This window comes from Sus scrofa, chromosome 1 (genome assembly GCF_054392235.1).
Source record: "Sus scrofa isolate SSC_HxYL_T2T_F1_AM1 chromosome 1, Sscrofa_HxYL_maternal_Yorkshire_Landrace_v2.0, whole genome shotgun sequence".
NCBI lineage: Eukaryota > Metazoa > Chordata > Mammalia > Artiodactyla > Suidae > Sus > Sus scrofa.
The window spans coordinates 150,150,503-150,166,697 of record NC_139383.1 but is presented as its reverse complement, the minus strand read 5'-3'; the positions used below and the strand labels follow the sequence as shown (position 1 = coordinate 150,166,697).

Genomic DNA, 16,195 nt, shown 5'->3' with positions numbered 1-16,195 from the left:
CAAAAATGGGAAGACAGGAGAGAGACAGATGCCAAAAACTTCAGCCTAGCACCAAAGAAAATAGAAAAGCTGTCATGGGAACAGGACCAAGACTTATGAGCCTCTTAAGGAGCCAAGATCTTCCTAGTTCCTGAAAATATTTGGCTGCCCAAAGGAACTTTTCAAAGAGCCCAAGTTTTATTTTAGGATGGTATGCATGTCCCATCCAGAGCAGACTAGGAGGTGACTTGCTTGTGTACACGAGGCTCAGCAGAGCCTAGGCAGGTAAGCTTAAGCTAGTGTTAACCCAAGTTTCACTGACAACAAGAGTTCATGATTGAAAACAACCTTCTATCTCTGTGAAAATGTGATCCCTCTCCAGTATTTTTGTGAGCAGGCTTGGACCACTTCTGCAGAGTCATCAGAGTAATGGATTCATGATTTCCCAGAATAAACTAGAGGTGATGTACAAACTACGTCATGGAGAGTTGATCCCCAGCCAGAGATCCTCATCTACTCTTGATAAAGCAAAAACCTCCACTGGTCTTGTACTGTGATGGCGGGACATGCCTGGGAAAGGAGCCCAGATGAACTGAATGATGGCTGACCTAACCGTGTGGGCAAATGCAGGGCACTCGGGGTGAAGGCCAATCCCAGCCTCCAGGGGTGAGAAGACTCCAACCTTAAGGTCCAAAGGAGCCCAGTCAACTAGTGTTTTAGGGAAATAGCCAATAGGAAAGCAATCTCCATTGAGCCGGGCTGTCACCAGCAATACCAGCAAGAGACTGACAACAATTCCAGTGCTCCATGAACCTCCATGGGGAGTCTGACCCACGAAGTTCTCAGCTGCACTGGACCTCCTCCTGGAGGGCCCTGGAACCCATTTACCAAAAGGATACAATGGATCATTGGAGTTACAAACACAGGCCAACCCTGTTTTTCATATCACCTACATGATCCAGGGAGTACAGTAATGAAAAGAGAGGGAAAGGAGGGTGGGAGGGTTTGGGGACAAGGGGAGGATGGAGGGTGGCCCTCACATTTTTCTTTCTTTTTTTTCCTTTTTTGCTGAAGTATAGTTGATTCACAATGTTGTGCCAATTTCTGCTGTACAGCAACATGATCCAGTCATATATATATATATATATACACACATTCCCTGTCTTATATTATCTTCCATCATGGTCTATCCCAAGAGACTGGATATAGTTCCTTGTGCTACATGGCGACCTCATTGCTTATCCATTTTAAGTGGAATAGTTTGCATCTACTAACCTCAAACTCCCCCGTCCATCCCTCTCCCTCTCCCTTTCCCCTTCCCCTTGTCAATCACAAGTCAGTTCTCTATGTTCATCACTCTTTGCTTTTTTATCAAAAACAGGATACACAGAGTGTATGTGTGTGTAAATTTTGTAGAATATGTATAAATGGTACTTCAGTGCACATGGAATAATAGAAAATGTGTACACATGAATTTAATAAAATTATCAGTATTTTGAGATACTAATGTGCTTATTGTCTAAAAATTCAAATTCCTTCAAATGCAAATTTATCTCCATTGCTATGTGTGTTTTTTAAATCTAAAGACAGAAATTTCTAGATTAGCCAATTTCAAAAGGAATTCAGATGGCTCAGTGTAGCTGCTAAATACATGTGGAATGTGGTCTGTTATTTAGATTTTCTTTCTGACAGCCTGGCCAGGTCCACATGGAAGAATTTTTTTTTAAATGTGACATTCTAAATAAGGATCTAAGGGGGTATACTGAGAGTACATTTTAATAAAAACAGCTACTGATTTAGAAATCCATTTACTGATTCAAGAGTCTATTTGAGATGTATAATGGATGTGAATTTCACTAGAGAGATTTTTTTAAGGTTACTGAACAAAGTTTATTATTAAAAGTTTCCTGTAGCTTATTATTACATTATTAGCTAACTTTTATATTAAAATCTACAGGCAGAGTATTAGCTAAAGATATAGTTTTAATCTCTTGGTTTTTCTTATTCTTGCCTGTTTTATGGTGTTAAATTCAACACTTTCAAATGGAGTTTGGAAATTTATTACAGTTCTTTCATTCATATTATATCATTTTGTCTGCCATGATCCAAATGTATATGCCCCATCCCCATCCCCCACAAAATTCATATGTAAATCCTAACCCCCAAAGGTGGTGGTACTGGGAGATAGGGCTTAGCTCATGAGGTGGAGACCCATGAATGGTTTAGTTTTCTGCTGTTGTTGTTTTTTTTTTTTTTTTTTTTTTGCTTGCAGGAATGACATGTGGAAATTCCCAGACGGGGGATCAAATGTGCACCACAGAAGCAAACCCAGCCACAGCAGTGACTATGCTGGATCCTTAAACTACTGAGCTGCCAGGGAACTCCCTAGTTAGTGTTCTTATAAAAGAGACCCCGCTCAATTCTCTTTCCCCCCACCCCATTTCCACCACATGAGGATACAGTGAAAAGCCACCTGCCATGCATGAGAACCCAGGCCATCACCTAAGTCTGCCTGCACCTTGATCCTCAACTCCCAGCCTCCAGAGTGTGAGAAATAAGTGTCTGCTGTGGTCTTTTGTTAGAGCAGCATGAATGGACTCAGATACCACCCTAACAGAGGGAATGCTAGGGAACTCTTGGTTCTTAGCCAAGAATACAAAAAATTAAAAGGGAGAGAATCCAAATAGCACGTTTGGTTTAAAAAGTCAAGAAAGCCTACTTTTTATTGACATTTGCTTCCCTCCACCCCCCCGCCCCTGTCCACACACACATTTTTATTCCCCTTTTTTGGGGGGGTACAGGTAAATGAAGGACATGACTCCTCATTTTATGCTCACATGGGTTTTGGAAAATCTTTTGTACAACTAATTTTTTGTGCTTCTCAGAACCTCTAGAATTTTACAACCATATCTCTCATTTCTGGGCAAAATATAAAATGCCTCCCAGTGTTTCCCAAAGAAACATCAATCTAGTCTCTTTCAGAGTAATATCGTGGCTTGGTTGAGATGTGCCACTGCACAACTATGAGAAATCAACTGTGAGAAAATCTCTCATAGTTAAAAAAGGTCTGATTTCTGCTAAAATTCCAACTCTCATTCTTTATGCTGCTGTCTTGAGTAAGCCACTCGGCACTTTCGACTTAAGGCAATGTTACATAATTCCCTTCACTCATCCTGAAGCACTGAAAGTCATGGTCGTGTGGATTTAAACATATAATGTTGTGATTACATTTTAGACCTGCAGAAATCTTAGTAAGGATTCACGACATTTTGAGATAAACCTTTTCTCCAAGATATCCACCTGTGCCTCACTCCTGGAAGGCCTCTGGGCACTTTCAGGTGAGGAGGTCAAGAAAGACAGAAACAGCTACTCTAAAACAAAACCAGAGCTACATCCACCCAAAAGACAAAGATTGTTAAGGGTGCTATTCAGTGATAGTCCAGCAGAGGTGGAGCACAGGGTAACCAGGGAAGCCCAGGGTCTCCTCAGGGTTCCACAGGGCAGTCCAGTGACTTCCTATGACACCCGGTGAGAGATGATTTTCACCAGCAAGGCTTGTAGTTGCTCATTCCTATAACACTGGGGGCACTATCTCATAAAGCTCTGTGCGGACCAAACCGTATTTCAGCATTACTGGGGACATTTTTTTTTTTTTCCAACTCTGCAAATGGCTTCAAGAAAATTCACTGAAGGCCTCTGAAGTACCAGGGTGATATTAATCACAGGCCTTTGTGGCTCTGATATGGAAATCCACCCTGAGGGAATCTGTGTTCTCAGATATGACAGCCCAATTATAGAAACTCAATCCGAGGAGGCTGTTTTTCACTTGCTTGATGTCTATTTATAGTAACAGTCATGTCCCAAATCTTAGAAGTTTTTTTTTTTTTTTTTTTTTTTTTTTTTCCTGCAGAGCTCAAAGTGTTCCATGCGTATCTCTTAATTAATTTGCAGACATGGCCTCACTTAGTCTAATCACCTCCAGTGAAAATGCAGGGACCATGCGCCATGCAACCGTGAAACCAGCCCACGGGGCAGACAGACCTGAGCCCATACAGCACCGTCCCATCCGGGTGGAGGCGGATCATCCGATTCTTCACTGTCACGCCATGCACAAATGACTTTTTGTCATTTAAGAAATATGTGTCAGGTACCCATAGCTGGTCAGCCACTCGATTGTCAAGCGTGAGGTTGAGAGGGATCCCAGAATAGGCGAGCCTTTTATCTCTCCAGTACTGTTGAAAATACATGGTCAAGGTATAGTCCTAGAGAAAGAAACAGAAAAGGGAAAAATAAGTTTGTGCTCAGACACAGGTGTATTTCTTTCAGGACTGGCCCCATTAAGGTTTCCAGGAGAAATAGATACTATGTTTAGACAGGGTTGATGGCAGTGGTTGCTTTCATACAAATGCAAATACCAGGTTTAATAGGTGTACATCATATCTATACATTCTGTTTTATTTAGGTCAGAAGCAGACCAAGCAAACTGGCATTGAAGGAATAATCTAGACGCAAACGATTACATTTAGAATGGATAAGCAATGAGGTCCTACCGTACAGCATAGGGAACTATATCCAGTGTCTGGGGATAGATCATGATGGAAAATAATGTAAGAAAAGGAATTATATATAAGTAAAACTATGCTGTACAGCAGAAATTGGCACATTATAAATCAACTATACTTTACTTTTTTAAAAATATTTTTAAAAATCTAGAAATAAAGCTGTCTCTCCCCCGCCCCCGCCGCCCCAAGTCATCCTGAGATCAGGGTGCTGGGCAGGGAACCCACACTCTGGCCTAGGTCCACCTTCTCCCACGAGGGGGACCTGGGCCTGAGCCACCTACGACAGGTGACTTCCAGCTATAAACCCTTAGCAGCAAGCCTCGTCCTCTCCTTCTGCTGTCCCTGCAGCTGTGAATAGAAACCCTCTGGAACTGAAAAGCATGTTGGAGACACAGTGACCTGTGGGAGTTCTCTATGCCTCATTCATCCTATTTTCCTTTCTTTCTAGATTGCCACAGACATTTCTACACAACTGGAACATGTCATCACCTTGAGATGATGACATTCAGGGAAAATGGGACTTAATCCGGATGTGGAGGAGGAATGGGGCCTTGGTGCAGCCCCCACAGGCCTTCCAACAAAATAAATAGCAAAATAGGCATATGACCCTCTGTTTTGGTTTCGCAAAGTAGTTAATGCAATCAGAAAGTGGAAAAAAAGAAATCAGAGGCTGAGCACATAAATTCTAATTTTTTTAAAAATTTTATTGGAGCATAGTTACTTTAAAATGTTGTGTTAGTTTCAGGTATACAACAAAAGTAAACCAGTTATACATATACATATATCCATCCTTTTCCAGATTCTTTTCCCATATAGGTTATTACAGAATATTGAATATAGTTCCTTGTGCTATATGGTAGGTCCTTGTTATGTATCTATTTTATATCTAGCAGTATGTATATATTAATTCTCAACTCCTAATTATCCTTCCCTCTGATATTTTTCCTTTAGTAACCATAAGTTTGATTTCAAAATCTATGAGTCTGTTTCTGTTTTGTAAATAAGATCTACTGTATCATGTTTTAAAATTAGATTCCAAATATAAGTGATAATATGTGATACTTGTCTCTGACTTACTTCACTTAGCATGATAATTTCTAGGTCCATCCATACTGCTGCAAAAGAATTTTTTTTTTTAATTTGTATAGAAACACAAAAGATCCCAAATAGCCAAAGTAAACCTAAGAAAGAAAAACAGATTTGGAGAAATCAGGCTCCATGACTTCAGACTAGACTACAAAGCTACGGTCATCAAAACAATACGGTTCTGGCACAAAAATAGAAATATAGATTGATGGAACAGGATAGGAAGCCCAGAGATAAACTCATGCACCTATGGTCAATTAATATATGACAAAGGAGGAAAGAATATACAATGGAGAAAAGACAGCCTCTTTAATAAGTGGTGCTGGGAAAACTGGACAGCTACATGTAAAAGACTGAAATTAGAACATTCTCTAATACCATACACAAAAATAAACTGAAAATGGATTAAAGACCTAATGTAAGCCTGGCTACTATAAAACTCTTAGGGAAAAAACAGAGGCAGGACACTCTTTGACATAAATCATAGCAATATCTTTTTGGATCCACCACCTAGACTGATGAAAATAAACACACACAAAAAATTTTTTACACTTCTATTCTGTTTGGCAATCACCGTTCAAGTGCCTAAACATTTGTTCACATTCATGGGACCTCCTAAACCCCACTGTAGAAGGATCTAAGCTGATAATTCAAAGGTGAGGAGGTAAACCCTCCACCCAGGAAATAAGAAATCACTGCTATAACAGGAAGAATGTCTGAGCGCACACACTGGCAGCAATGCTCTCGCTTTGTGGGCAGCATGAGACTGGGTGGCAAATGAGCAGAATCCATTCCAGAAACAGGTGTTCTGACATGCCTTGGAGGGCCGTTCTCAGAGCTTGCTAACACAGCAATGCCTGTCACTGATCCCAAGAGTCTTGGGGCATAGGAGCCTCTGAAAGGACAAAGAGAACACCTGTGCTCCCCTCCAAGCACTCACAAGACAAGGAGGCGACAAAACCCACTCGTACTAAACAACTACAAGCAAAAGAAGTTTTACACTGTAAGACCCATTTCAAAAAAAAAAAAAAAAAAATCAGAGGAGTGAGAGAGAGAAGCAAAGCATGCAAAAAAGGCCTGGGGAGTCTTTCTTGAGGTTTTATCTGCAACTCGAAGGCAAGTTAACATTTGAGTGGATGAGAAGAAACACAGGAATCTGAGGTCTCTGCCTCAGATTAACTGTGAACTCTACCTTCATCCCACTCATTAAGAGGTTCTCACAAAGCAGATGGTACTGAAGATTAGCCTTGGTCAGTTGACATAGGTAGGAGCATGGAAAAATCACACCAGGATGCTGTTCTTACTGAATTGATGAGAAACCCCAAGGAAGGCAGTTTTGCTGGAACCTCAGGCACAAGAGGGAAAAGAAAAGAGTGATGAGCAAGGCTAGACCCCGTGGCAGTGACCAGAAAGTGGAAAGCATGAAGGCCAGCTCCAAAGCCAATCAACAGCCACTAGGGTTTTCAAGTAGTGAGTGACATAACCACAAGTACCTGCCATGTCTTTTGTTTCCTGAGTGCTCATGCTTTAACATCTCCATTCTGGCTGATCCTGGAGGAGCTACCTTCTCTCCCCTCAGGGGTGGTCAGTACCTGGAGACTGCAAACAGCTCTGCCACGCTCTTGATTGCACTTTTCAGATGCAAACCAATCAAGCAAGAGTTCATACCCCAAGATGACTTCTTTATCAGGTTCTCACACTCCAGGCCATCCCTCATTCCATGTCCAGGTACCAGGCAATCAGGGATTGACTAGCCCTCAGGGTCCACTTGTAATTATTCAAACTAGCCAGTCCTAAGCTTGCTTACCCATCCTCAACCACGCCCATTATTTTCATGGAAACTACAATAAAGCACTCTCCCTGTGGCCAGCCCTGGTGCTTCCCCACATACCCGCCCCTCACCCCCATGGCATGGCATGTCCCCTTCTCTTGGGGTCTATGGGTGACAGACTCTTTTCGTAATGGCAGCTGTTTCTTGATCTGTTGGCTTTGCCATACCTGCATAATTATAAAACTTATATTTTAAACACACAGCTGTGGGTGAGGAAGATCAGTCTTGTAGTAATGAGTTTAGTGGGTAAGAGAGATGATGAGCAAAGGCCTAAGTGAGTGGGAGAACTTGTTGGTGGGTGACAAGGGGGCAGAGAGGAAAGGGGGGCTGGTTAGGAAGCCCTGAAAAGTTCACAGATGGTAGGCTTGATGTAGGCCCTCCGAATGCAAACGGGCTGTAAAGTTCACAGTCACCCCCCCCATCATTACCACTGACATCAGTTAATGTAGGTGATGCATTTTAACTGAAACATGTAACTTTTGTGGCATAACAAGATGGAAATAAATTGGCAAGAGCAGCTAGAGGACTTTCAATTTAAATATAACCCTCCGAATCACATCCTTATTGAAACAGAAGAGTTTCATCTGTTTCTTTCTTGGTTTCTAAGCCCTCAGCCTACGCCTGAGTCGTGAAGTCTAGCACTGCTCTCCCATCTCCCTTCCAGCTGGTGCTCACATGGGTTGCCATGAGGATGGAGGCACTGCCATGTGTCACTTGGGCCTGAGAACCCAGTTGTCATTCGCAGTCTGAGAGCTCAGGCTCAGGGTCTAATTTTGGGTTGTGCTACTCTCACATCATCAGCAGCACCTCTCAAATCTGGTCTTGGTTGTTTGCTGAGACAACCTGAGTGGACTAGGGTGGGACAGAGCTTAGGTAACAGAGGGAGAAAAGTCAGGAGTATTTAAACCTAATACTGTGCCTTCTAAAACACGGGCATCCTTGGAGTTGCCATTGTGGCACAGCAGGTTAAGGATCTGGCATGGCCAGAGCTGTGGCATAGATTGCGGCTGTGGTTCAGATTCTGGTCAGAGTATGAACACATCTTTTGTCATATTCTGCCTCAGGTATGACCAAAAAAATAAATAAATAAAGCACAGGCATCCTTCTGTCAGTGGAGACATCCCTCACTCTCCTGCAGAGGAAGAAGAGGCAGATGGAAAGGTGACTGCAGTGCAAGCCCCTCTGCTATCTAGTGTATTTGAGGGGGTAGCTAATGGGAAAGTGTGCTGTTGGGGGGCCAGAGTGCTGACTCCTATGTGCGGGGCGGGGGGGGGTGCAGTGGGGAGCGCCACACACACTCACAGCAGCAGCTAACATGTTCTGACTGCAGCAAGTGCCAGGTCTCACTTAAACACAAGGCAGGGATTACTGTTTTTCTCATTATTATCCCCAAGCAACAAAGAAGGAACAATTTAGAGAGCGCAAATAATTTGCTCTCTGCCCGTACCCCGTTAAACACAAGGAACTGGGGGAAGTGGGATTTGAATGAAGGTCCCCTCCCTCGGGAAGCCAGCAGGTCTCAGCCTCACAGTTCTAGGTGGGGTTCTGTGAGCACAAAGAAGTGGGCGCGGTGGACCAGTTCTGCAAAGATGCCCCAGAGGATACAGGATGGGGCCATGTACAGTAAAGCATTCCTGAAGGGGTGGTAATAAGAACATAGCAGCACCGAAGCCCCTCATCCTTGCAGACATTGAGCATAGGTGCGCTATAGACAGATGCCTCATGAAGCCTTGTTTCCTCCAGGGGACCCCAGACAAGTTGTTGGTTTCCACGTTTGGAGTACTGTGGGCTGGACCAAAGAGCACAGCCACCAGGAGATGCAATTTGTGTGGGCTGGAGAGTCTGCAGGGGTTGGAGTTTTGAGTCCGTTCTCAGAAAAAGAAGAGACCTTGAGACATAAAAGCTCCAGGATCCAGAGGTCTAGACAGTGGTGGGCTCAGGGTAGAGAGGTGAGACCCGGGACTCCCCAGGGAACATGAGGTGAGGGTAGGGACTTAAGCTTCTGATCTTTGACCTTAGCAGTGGTGGAAGACTCGGGGGCTGTCTACATGGAAATGTGCTGCTACAGAAACGAGCAGGGAGATGAGGGAGGGTGGTGAGGGCAACACATGCTGCTGGAGCCCATGCCCGGGGCCGGAGACACCCAGATGAGATGGACAGATGGAATCAGACTGCCCTCTGCCTATTGGAGGTGAGCCCTAGGACAGCACAAGGGGAGGAAGAGGCAGGGAAAGAGGTGGCCTCACCCCTAAACACAGTGCAACCGATGGAAACCCAAGACAGAAGGAAAGAGGGCACAGCAGAGACGATGAGGTGGCGTTTCTGAAACAAAGGGCCTCTGGGGGCTCCGAGGGTCATAGGGATTAGAACCAGGCAGCATTGATGATGGTGGCTGGTGGCCTTGCATCTTTTCTGCCCTGTGTTGTGATACACCTGGATACGGGAGGGGTCTTACCTGGGTACCTGGCACAGACTCCCCAAGACACTGAGAGCCAGGGTGAGAGGCAGTCACTCATCCCTCTCCCATCCTTGCCCTCCTCCCCTCTCTGCTAGGAGACTTAATCTCCTGGAGAGAGACACAGAGGACCAGCTGGGAGTAGGGCATTAGGGAGGGGAGGGGAGAGGAGGGGAGAGGAGGGAGAAGGGAGAAGCAGGTAGGGGGCACTGGGGACCAGCAGGCCCACTTACCGGTGGCTGGCGCACACAAAGAAGAGGCAGACGGTCTCCAGGCACTGTTTCTTGGCTGCGGCATACCCAGCCATATCTGAACATCTAGACAGAGCATGCTGGCAGAAGAAAGAGTGGGTACCAGCCTAGAGATCAGGGTTTCCAGAAATAGCAGCTGCCACCAGGGCTGCAGTAACAGAGCCCTGGTCCCAGAGAAGCAGAAGCTCATGTTTTGCAGGGGGAACGCCCACGGACCCCACTCGCCACATGGCCCCACGTCCTTCAGACTTGCTGGGGAATCTAACTCAAAAGCTCCTTTGGGTTCTGATTTTTTTTTTTTTTTTTTTTGCCACAGCCAAGGCATGTGGAAGTTCCTTGGGGCCACGGATGGAACCTGTGCCTAGGCAGTGACAACAATGGATCCTTAACCTGCTGTGCCACCAGGAAGCTCCCTTTTGGTTCTAATTTGCTATCACATGAGTTTAGAAGACTGTGCTTTGGGTGAGGGTTGAGATCTCTGATCCTTGGAGCACTTATAAAACACTATCCCGTAAACAAATTGACAAACTGGTAGTGTGTGCACGAAGACTGATTCATCCAATGTCTTAGCAGAGGTCTCAAGGGCCCGGGGCACCCTGAGAACATCCACCTTCCGGTTTACGTGCAGCTCCAGCCCTGCCAGGGGGCTGACACCAGACACTTGGGAGAACCTGAGCAGAAGCATTGAACTCTTAGGATATGGGATTCAATGGAGAGAGCTCAGGCAGCAAGGAGAAAAATGCAAGCGAGAATCCATCCAGAATTCTATAGCCCACTGAGAACTGGGACTTTCTAGGGTATAAATGTGAGTAATTCAATTAGCGTTGGTTTGAACTATGAAGGTCCACCAAAATCATTAGGTAATATAAAACCTCTTGAACACATCTCTCTTTCTCTCCATATTACAGAAGGCTTGTGATGAACTTGGGATCAGCCGAAGAAATATAGAAGAATTGTATTCAAAACAAAGAGTCTTTCTTAAGAATCTTACAAACAAAAGCATTCAATTAAAGGGCTATTTATTCCTCTGGGCTTCTTTTAGGGATCATAAAGCCCTTTGATAATAATGAAATCATGGCCTCTCTACTCTCTCTCTCCATGAGTCTATGTATCAAATCAAACAGCACAACCCCTAAAGTCCAGGGCTAGGCTTGTCCCTGTGGACTTTACAAAGGAATGGCAAATACTAGTAGCTGGAGTTCTATAAGCTTGCAAGTCCTTTGTTCAGATTTTGCGTCATATTTTCTCATTAAAAAAATATGACACAAGAGTTGTTAGGTTTTATGCCGGATTACAAAATTCCATTTCATGCAAAAGTCAGAAGTCAGAGTTTCAGCCCACCCCAGGCCAGGATCCCTTGGTTGGGAGCTGGTGCGCTGAGGCAGGGGAGGGTGGGGCAGGGAGAGGTGATGGTAGGCGGCAGTGTGAGGGGCCTGGGAACTGCATTCTTAAATATGAGGCATTCGGGAGCCAAGCCTTTACACACAGGTAACTGTCCTTGCAAAATCTGAAAATATACAAACAACAGCAGTAACAACAAATAACAACAAACTAAAACCTCAGCCCCTCTTTAGGTGTATGATTCAAGCAGCTCAAATAAACTGCAATAAGAGGTAAACAACAAAGTGTCTTCCTGCCTATGGTAATTTCTTGGTATTTATCGCATTAAAATGACAAGAATACATATTTGAAAGTGGAAATATTGCACATTTTTCTGCAATTAGGTAATTGACTAGATTTCCTTAGCACAGGAAATGAAAAAAATTTACTCACCCTGAGAAAGAAATGCAATCTCCAAGCCAAATTTAAATATTTAACTGCAGCTGTGAAAGCCACAGGACACCTGCATTTGCATCTGGTTCAGCAAGTTTATGAGACAAAAGCTCACAGGTAAGTTGTTCTCAGGTCAGGGAGGATGCAAAATTGTTTTGAGAAGCTTACATAAGCTCTAGGTGGTGGAGGCTTCCTTTGCAGGCATTTCTGCAATTAAAATTAGGCTGGGGGCATCTTGGCACTTCTGTTAACAAAACTGACTTAGAAAATTCTAATCCATTCCTTTTAATGGCCTCAAAATGAGTATACCACACTGCATCCATTTCTCCCCCCCCCCCCCCCCCCCCCGCCACACACAACAGACTTCACTGGTGCCTCCGTTTCCATCTGCTGAATCTGATAGGGATGGAGTAGGCATAGGTAGTTGTAGACGTTCCAATAAGGGACCCTAGATAGAGAGGGAAACCTAGGGAACTTTGGGAGATCACTGTAAGTTAATAATTGCTCAAGAGGGCCATCTGAACAAGCCAGGCTTGCTTGACTAGAGGAGGCACGAGATTTGCCTCAGGTCTTTGGGTGAGGGATGGGGTAAGGCCTGCATTCAGATTCAGACTAAGGGAAGGAGTTTGAAGACCATCCTTCAGCTGATTTGAACACCAGATACCAAGGAGGAGCTGCTACTCCCAGAAAGGAAGAGGCGGTCTTTTCCAACCCCCACTCCCCTTGGATCATAAAACTGTAGCCCAGGGGATCTTCTGGGCAGAGCCTCTTTGCCGGCCTGCTTGCATCTCTCACAAGCATCCTATCTTAATAAATCTATTTCTTGCCTATCACTTTTGTCTCAGAGAATTTCTTCTGCACAGAGGCATAAAGAACCTGGGCCTCAGTAAGTCCTGACACTGAGTGATGATTGTAATTTAAAACTGTGGATTTAAGTCCCAATCTGGGTTTAGGCTGGGTTCAAGTCCCAGCACAAGGGTTTGAGTCCCAACCTGGATTTAGGCTGGGTTCGAGTCCTGGCACGTAGATTCAAATCCCAATCTGTGTTCTGGCCAGGTTCAGGCCATTAGTGCTGTCAGTTTCAAATCCATGGACTTGGAACCAAGCAGAATGCTGTGGGGGGCAGGGGGGGAGGGACCCTACCCCAAAGTACAAAAGCTCTTCTATGTCCCTGCCTCTTTTTTATAGAAAAACTGATTTCTCCCAGGCCTCCCTGAGTCACAAAAGAGCAGACTCCAGCAGTTAGGATTAGGACCATTGAGTTCCAGTCTTAGTGTCAGATGCACACTCCTGAGTTGTTTTACACACACTCTAACTGCCAGCAGAGGGGAAAAGCTACCTGCATGATGAGCAGACTGCAGCCATGACATGGGCTACTTCAACTTGAGCAGTGCTGATTCTGTGGCCAGCACAATTCCAAGAACAGCCCTCAGGAGAAGAGGATTAACACTACTGCTCACAATAATATCTATCTTTATGGAAATCAAAATAACTGCAGCTTGCCCTGCCCATTTATGTAAGCAGGCAACTAAAACAGTCAGCAAAGAGGTGTTACAGATCCATGTCAGCTTGACATCTTTCCCTCTGAGAATACAGGCGCCCTGTGTCAGCATGAACATGTTAGAGAAGAAGGACCTTCTCCCCTAATCCCATAGAAATGGAATGATGTCTGATGAGTGCATATTTGTAAGCAGCTCTTTTGCACCTTTCCTGTTTTCCCACATCTGTTTTCCTATAATCATGAAAAAAAGATCACTAGGTAACATTTAGTTACCAAACTCCCGGACAAATGCTCTATTTAATGTATATAATGCCTTGCCTCATCCATTGATTTCTGGATTGGAAAGAGTAAGAAGGAAGAATTAGATAATTAAAGAATGATTGTCTCAGAGTTCCCGTCATGGCGCAGTGGTTAACGAATCTGACTAGGAACCATGAGGTTGCGGGTTCGGTCCCTGCCCTTGCTCAGTGGGTTAACGATCCGGCGTTGCCATGAGCTGTGGTGTGGGTTGCAGACGCAGCTCGGATCCTGCATTGCTGTGGCTCTGGTGCAGGCCAGCAGCTATAGCTCTGATTAGACCCCTAGCCTGGGAACCTCCATATGCCACAAAAGTGGCCCTAGAAACAGCAAAAAGACAAAAAAAAAAAAAAAAAAAAAGAATGACTGTCTCCTCCTCTCGTTTCCCCCTTAGCAAACCTGCAGGCAGACCACAGGGAAGGACAGCATCCTAAGGAAGATGGGGACCAGTTAGTAGATCTAAACACAGTAGAAAAAGGATGGAGAATCTGACCGCCCACCTTAGCGATGCACTGAAATTTCCCCCCATTTCCCCTTTAAACATTGCCATGGTTGAGTAGAATCTTTGGAGTTGGTCTTCTCCCCAGATTGCCAGCCTTTCCTTTCTTCCAACCCTTGACTCTCGACTATTGGCTTTTGCACAGGGTACAGCTGAACCCAAGTTCCTAAATGGTGATCCGTGAGAATAAATCCTAGCCCTCTCTTCATTCTGCTTCAAGCCCTCACTGATTATCCACCACAGGCCAAGAATCCTGCTGGGTGCTAGGGACCCAGAGATCAGGAAGACATCATTTGTATCTTTAGGTAGCTTAAGCAGCTGGTGGGCTCAACATAAAATCAAACCAAGTAAAATGAAAGGGATTAAAAGAAGGTGCTTTGGACTCAAGCATGCTCATATCTCAAGCCTGCCTGCTGCTGATTGGGCAAAGGTGGGTAAGCCTTTTCACTGTCCTAAGCCCACTTACCCATCTGAGAAGTCAGCCTATCACACAAACTGAAGCACTTAGCATCACAGAGGGCACGCGAGGAGCCAAGAAGTGTACAACAAGGCAAAAGAAGTGTATAAGAAACAGACTCACAGACTTTGAAAAACTTATGGCTGGAGGAGGGAGGGGTGGATTGGGCATTTGGGATGGAAATGTCCTAAAATTAGGTTGTTATGATGGTAGTACAACTACAAATATAATTCATTTAATTATTTTAAAATACAACAACAACAACAAAAAACCAAAAGGAGTATACATTTAGAATTATCCACTAAGTCTGGAGCTGGCAGAGAAGGAGGCTGGTAAGCGAATATAGAGGAAGGTTGCTGAGATTTTCTGGTTTTCGAATAGCTATTATGCCTGCCAGGAGGCTCCTAATCTCTATTTTTCTCTTACTTTATTTTTTTAATTTTTTTTTAATTCAAGTATGGTTGATTTCCAATGCTCTGCCTATTTCTGCTCTACAGTAGTGTGACCCAGTCATACATGCACAAACACATATATACAAACACACACATTCTTTTTTCTCATATTATTTTCCATTATGTTCTAGCCCAAGAGACTGGATATGGTTCTGTACTGTGCTGTACAGTAGAACCTCTGTGTCTATCCATTATAAGTGTGATAGTTTGCATTTATTAACCCCAAACTCCTGGGCCATCCCACTCCCTCCCACCTCTTCTTGGCAACCTGTTTTCTATGGCTGCACCAAGGCATATGGAAGTTCCCAGGCTGGGGGTCAAATCGGAGCTGTAGCTGCTGGCCTACACCACAGCCACAGCAATGCAGGATCCAAGCAGCGTCTGCGACTTACACCACAACTCACAGCAACACGGGATCCTTAACCCACGGAGCAAGGCCAGGGATTGAACCTGCATCTTTATGGATGCTAGTCAGATTCAGTTCCACTGAGCCATGATGGGAACTCCGTTTGTGACATTTTAGATTCCTTATATAAGTGATATCGTATGGTATTAGTTTTTCCCTTTCTGACTTACTTCACTTAGTATGAGAATCTCTAGACGTATATATTTTTTATTCATCCACCTAAATGCTAAATATATTCAGAAGATGGACCATTACCTCTGTATGACATCTGGATGAGCTGATCAAAATAGTTATAAATTCCCTAGTCCTCTAAAGCCATCTGAAAAACTGGCATAGGATAAAAATTATTTTGCAAATATACTTTTCTTTTCACGTATGAAAAGATGCCATAGATATTTTTCTGGAGTCTAAGAAGTATGACATGTAAAATGATTCTACTGACCTACATTCAAAGGACCAAAACTATGTATATCAGAAGAAATTGAGATTTCCACCGTAAACTGAAGTTCAGTGTTTGCCATCAGCCTCTACATGGATTAAGTCATGAGCCACTTCAGCTGCCTGAGCCGCAGCACCCCCTGAGTGGAGCTCAGGGTGGAGATCAGGAATAAGGCACTCTGTGCTCTGGGAAAAGTTGAAGAATAGA

General features: G+C 44.2%; 1 protein-coding gene across 5 annotated transcripts in view; it reads right to left on the bottom strand.

Annotated features, from left to right (window-relative positions):
* Window positions 1-16,195, bottom strand: part of GABRB3 (gamma-aminobutyric acid type A receptor subunit beta3) — a 348,038-nt gene that overhangs the window by 52,451 nt on the left and 279,392 nt on the right. For all 5 annotated transcript variants that reach the window (XM_021098613.2, XM_021098629.2, XM_021098607.2 and 2 more), the window contains one exon: window positions 4,021-4,241. In XM_021098613.2, the coding sequence (XP_020954272.1) occupies window positions 4,021-4,241 (221 nt within the window). The remainder of the gene's footprint in view (window positions 1-4,020; window positions 4,242-16,195) is intronic.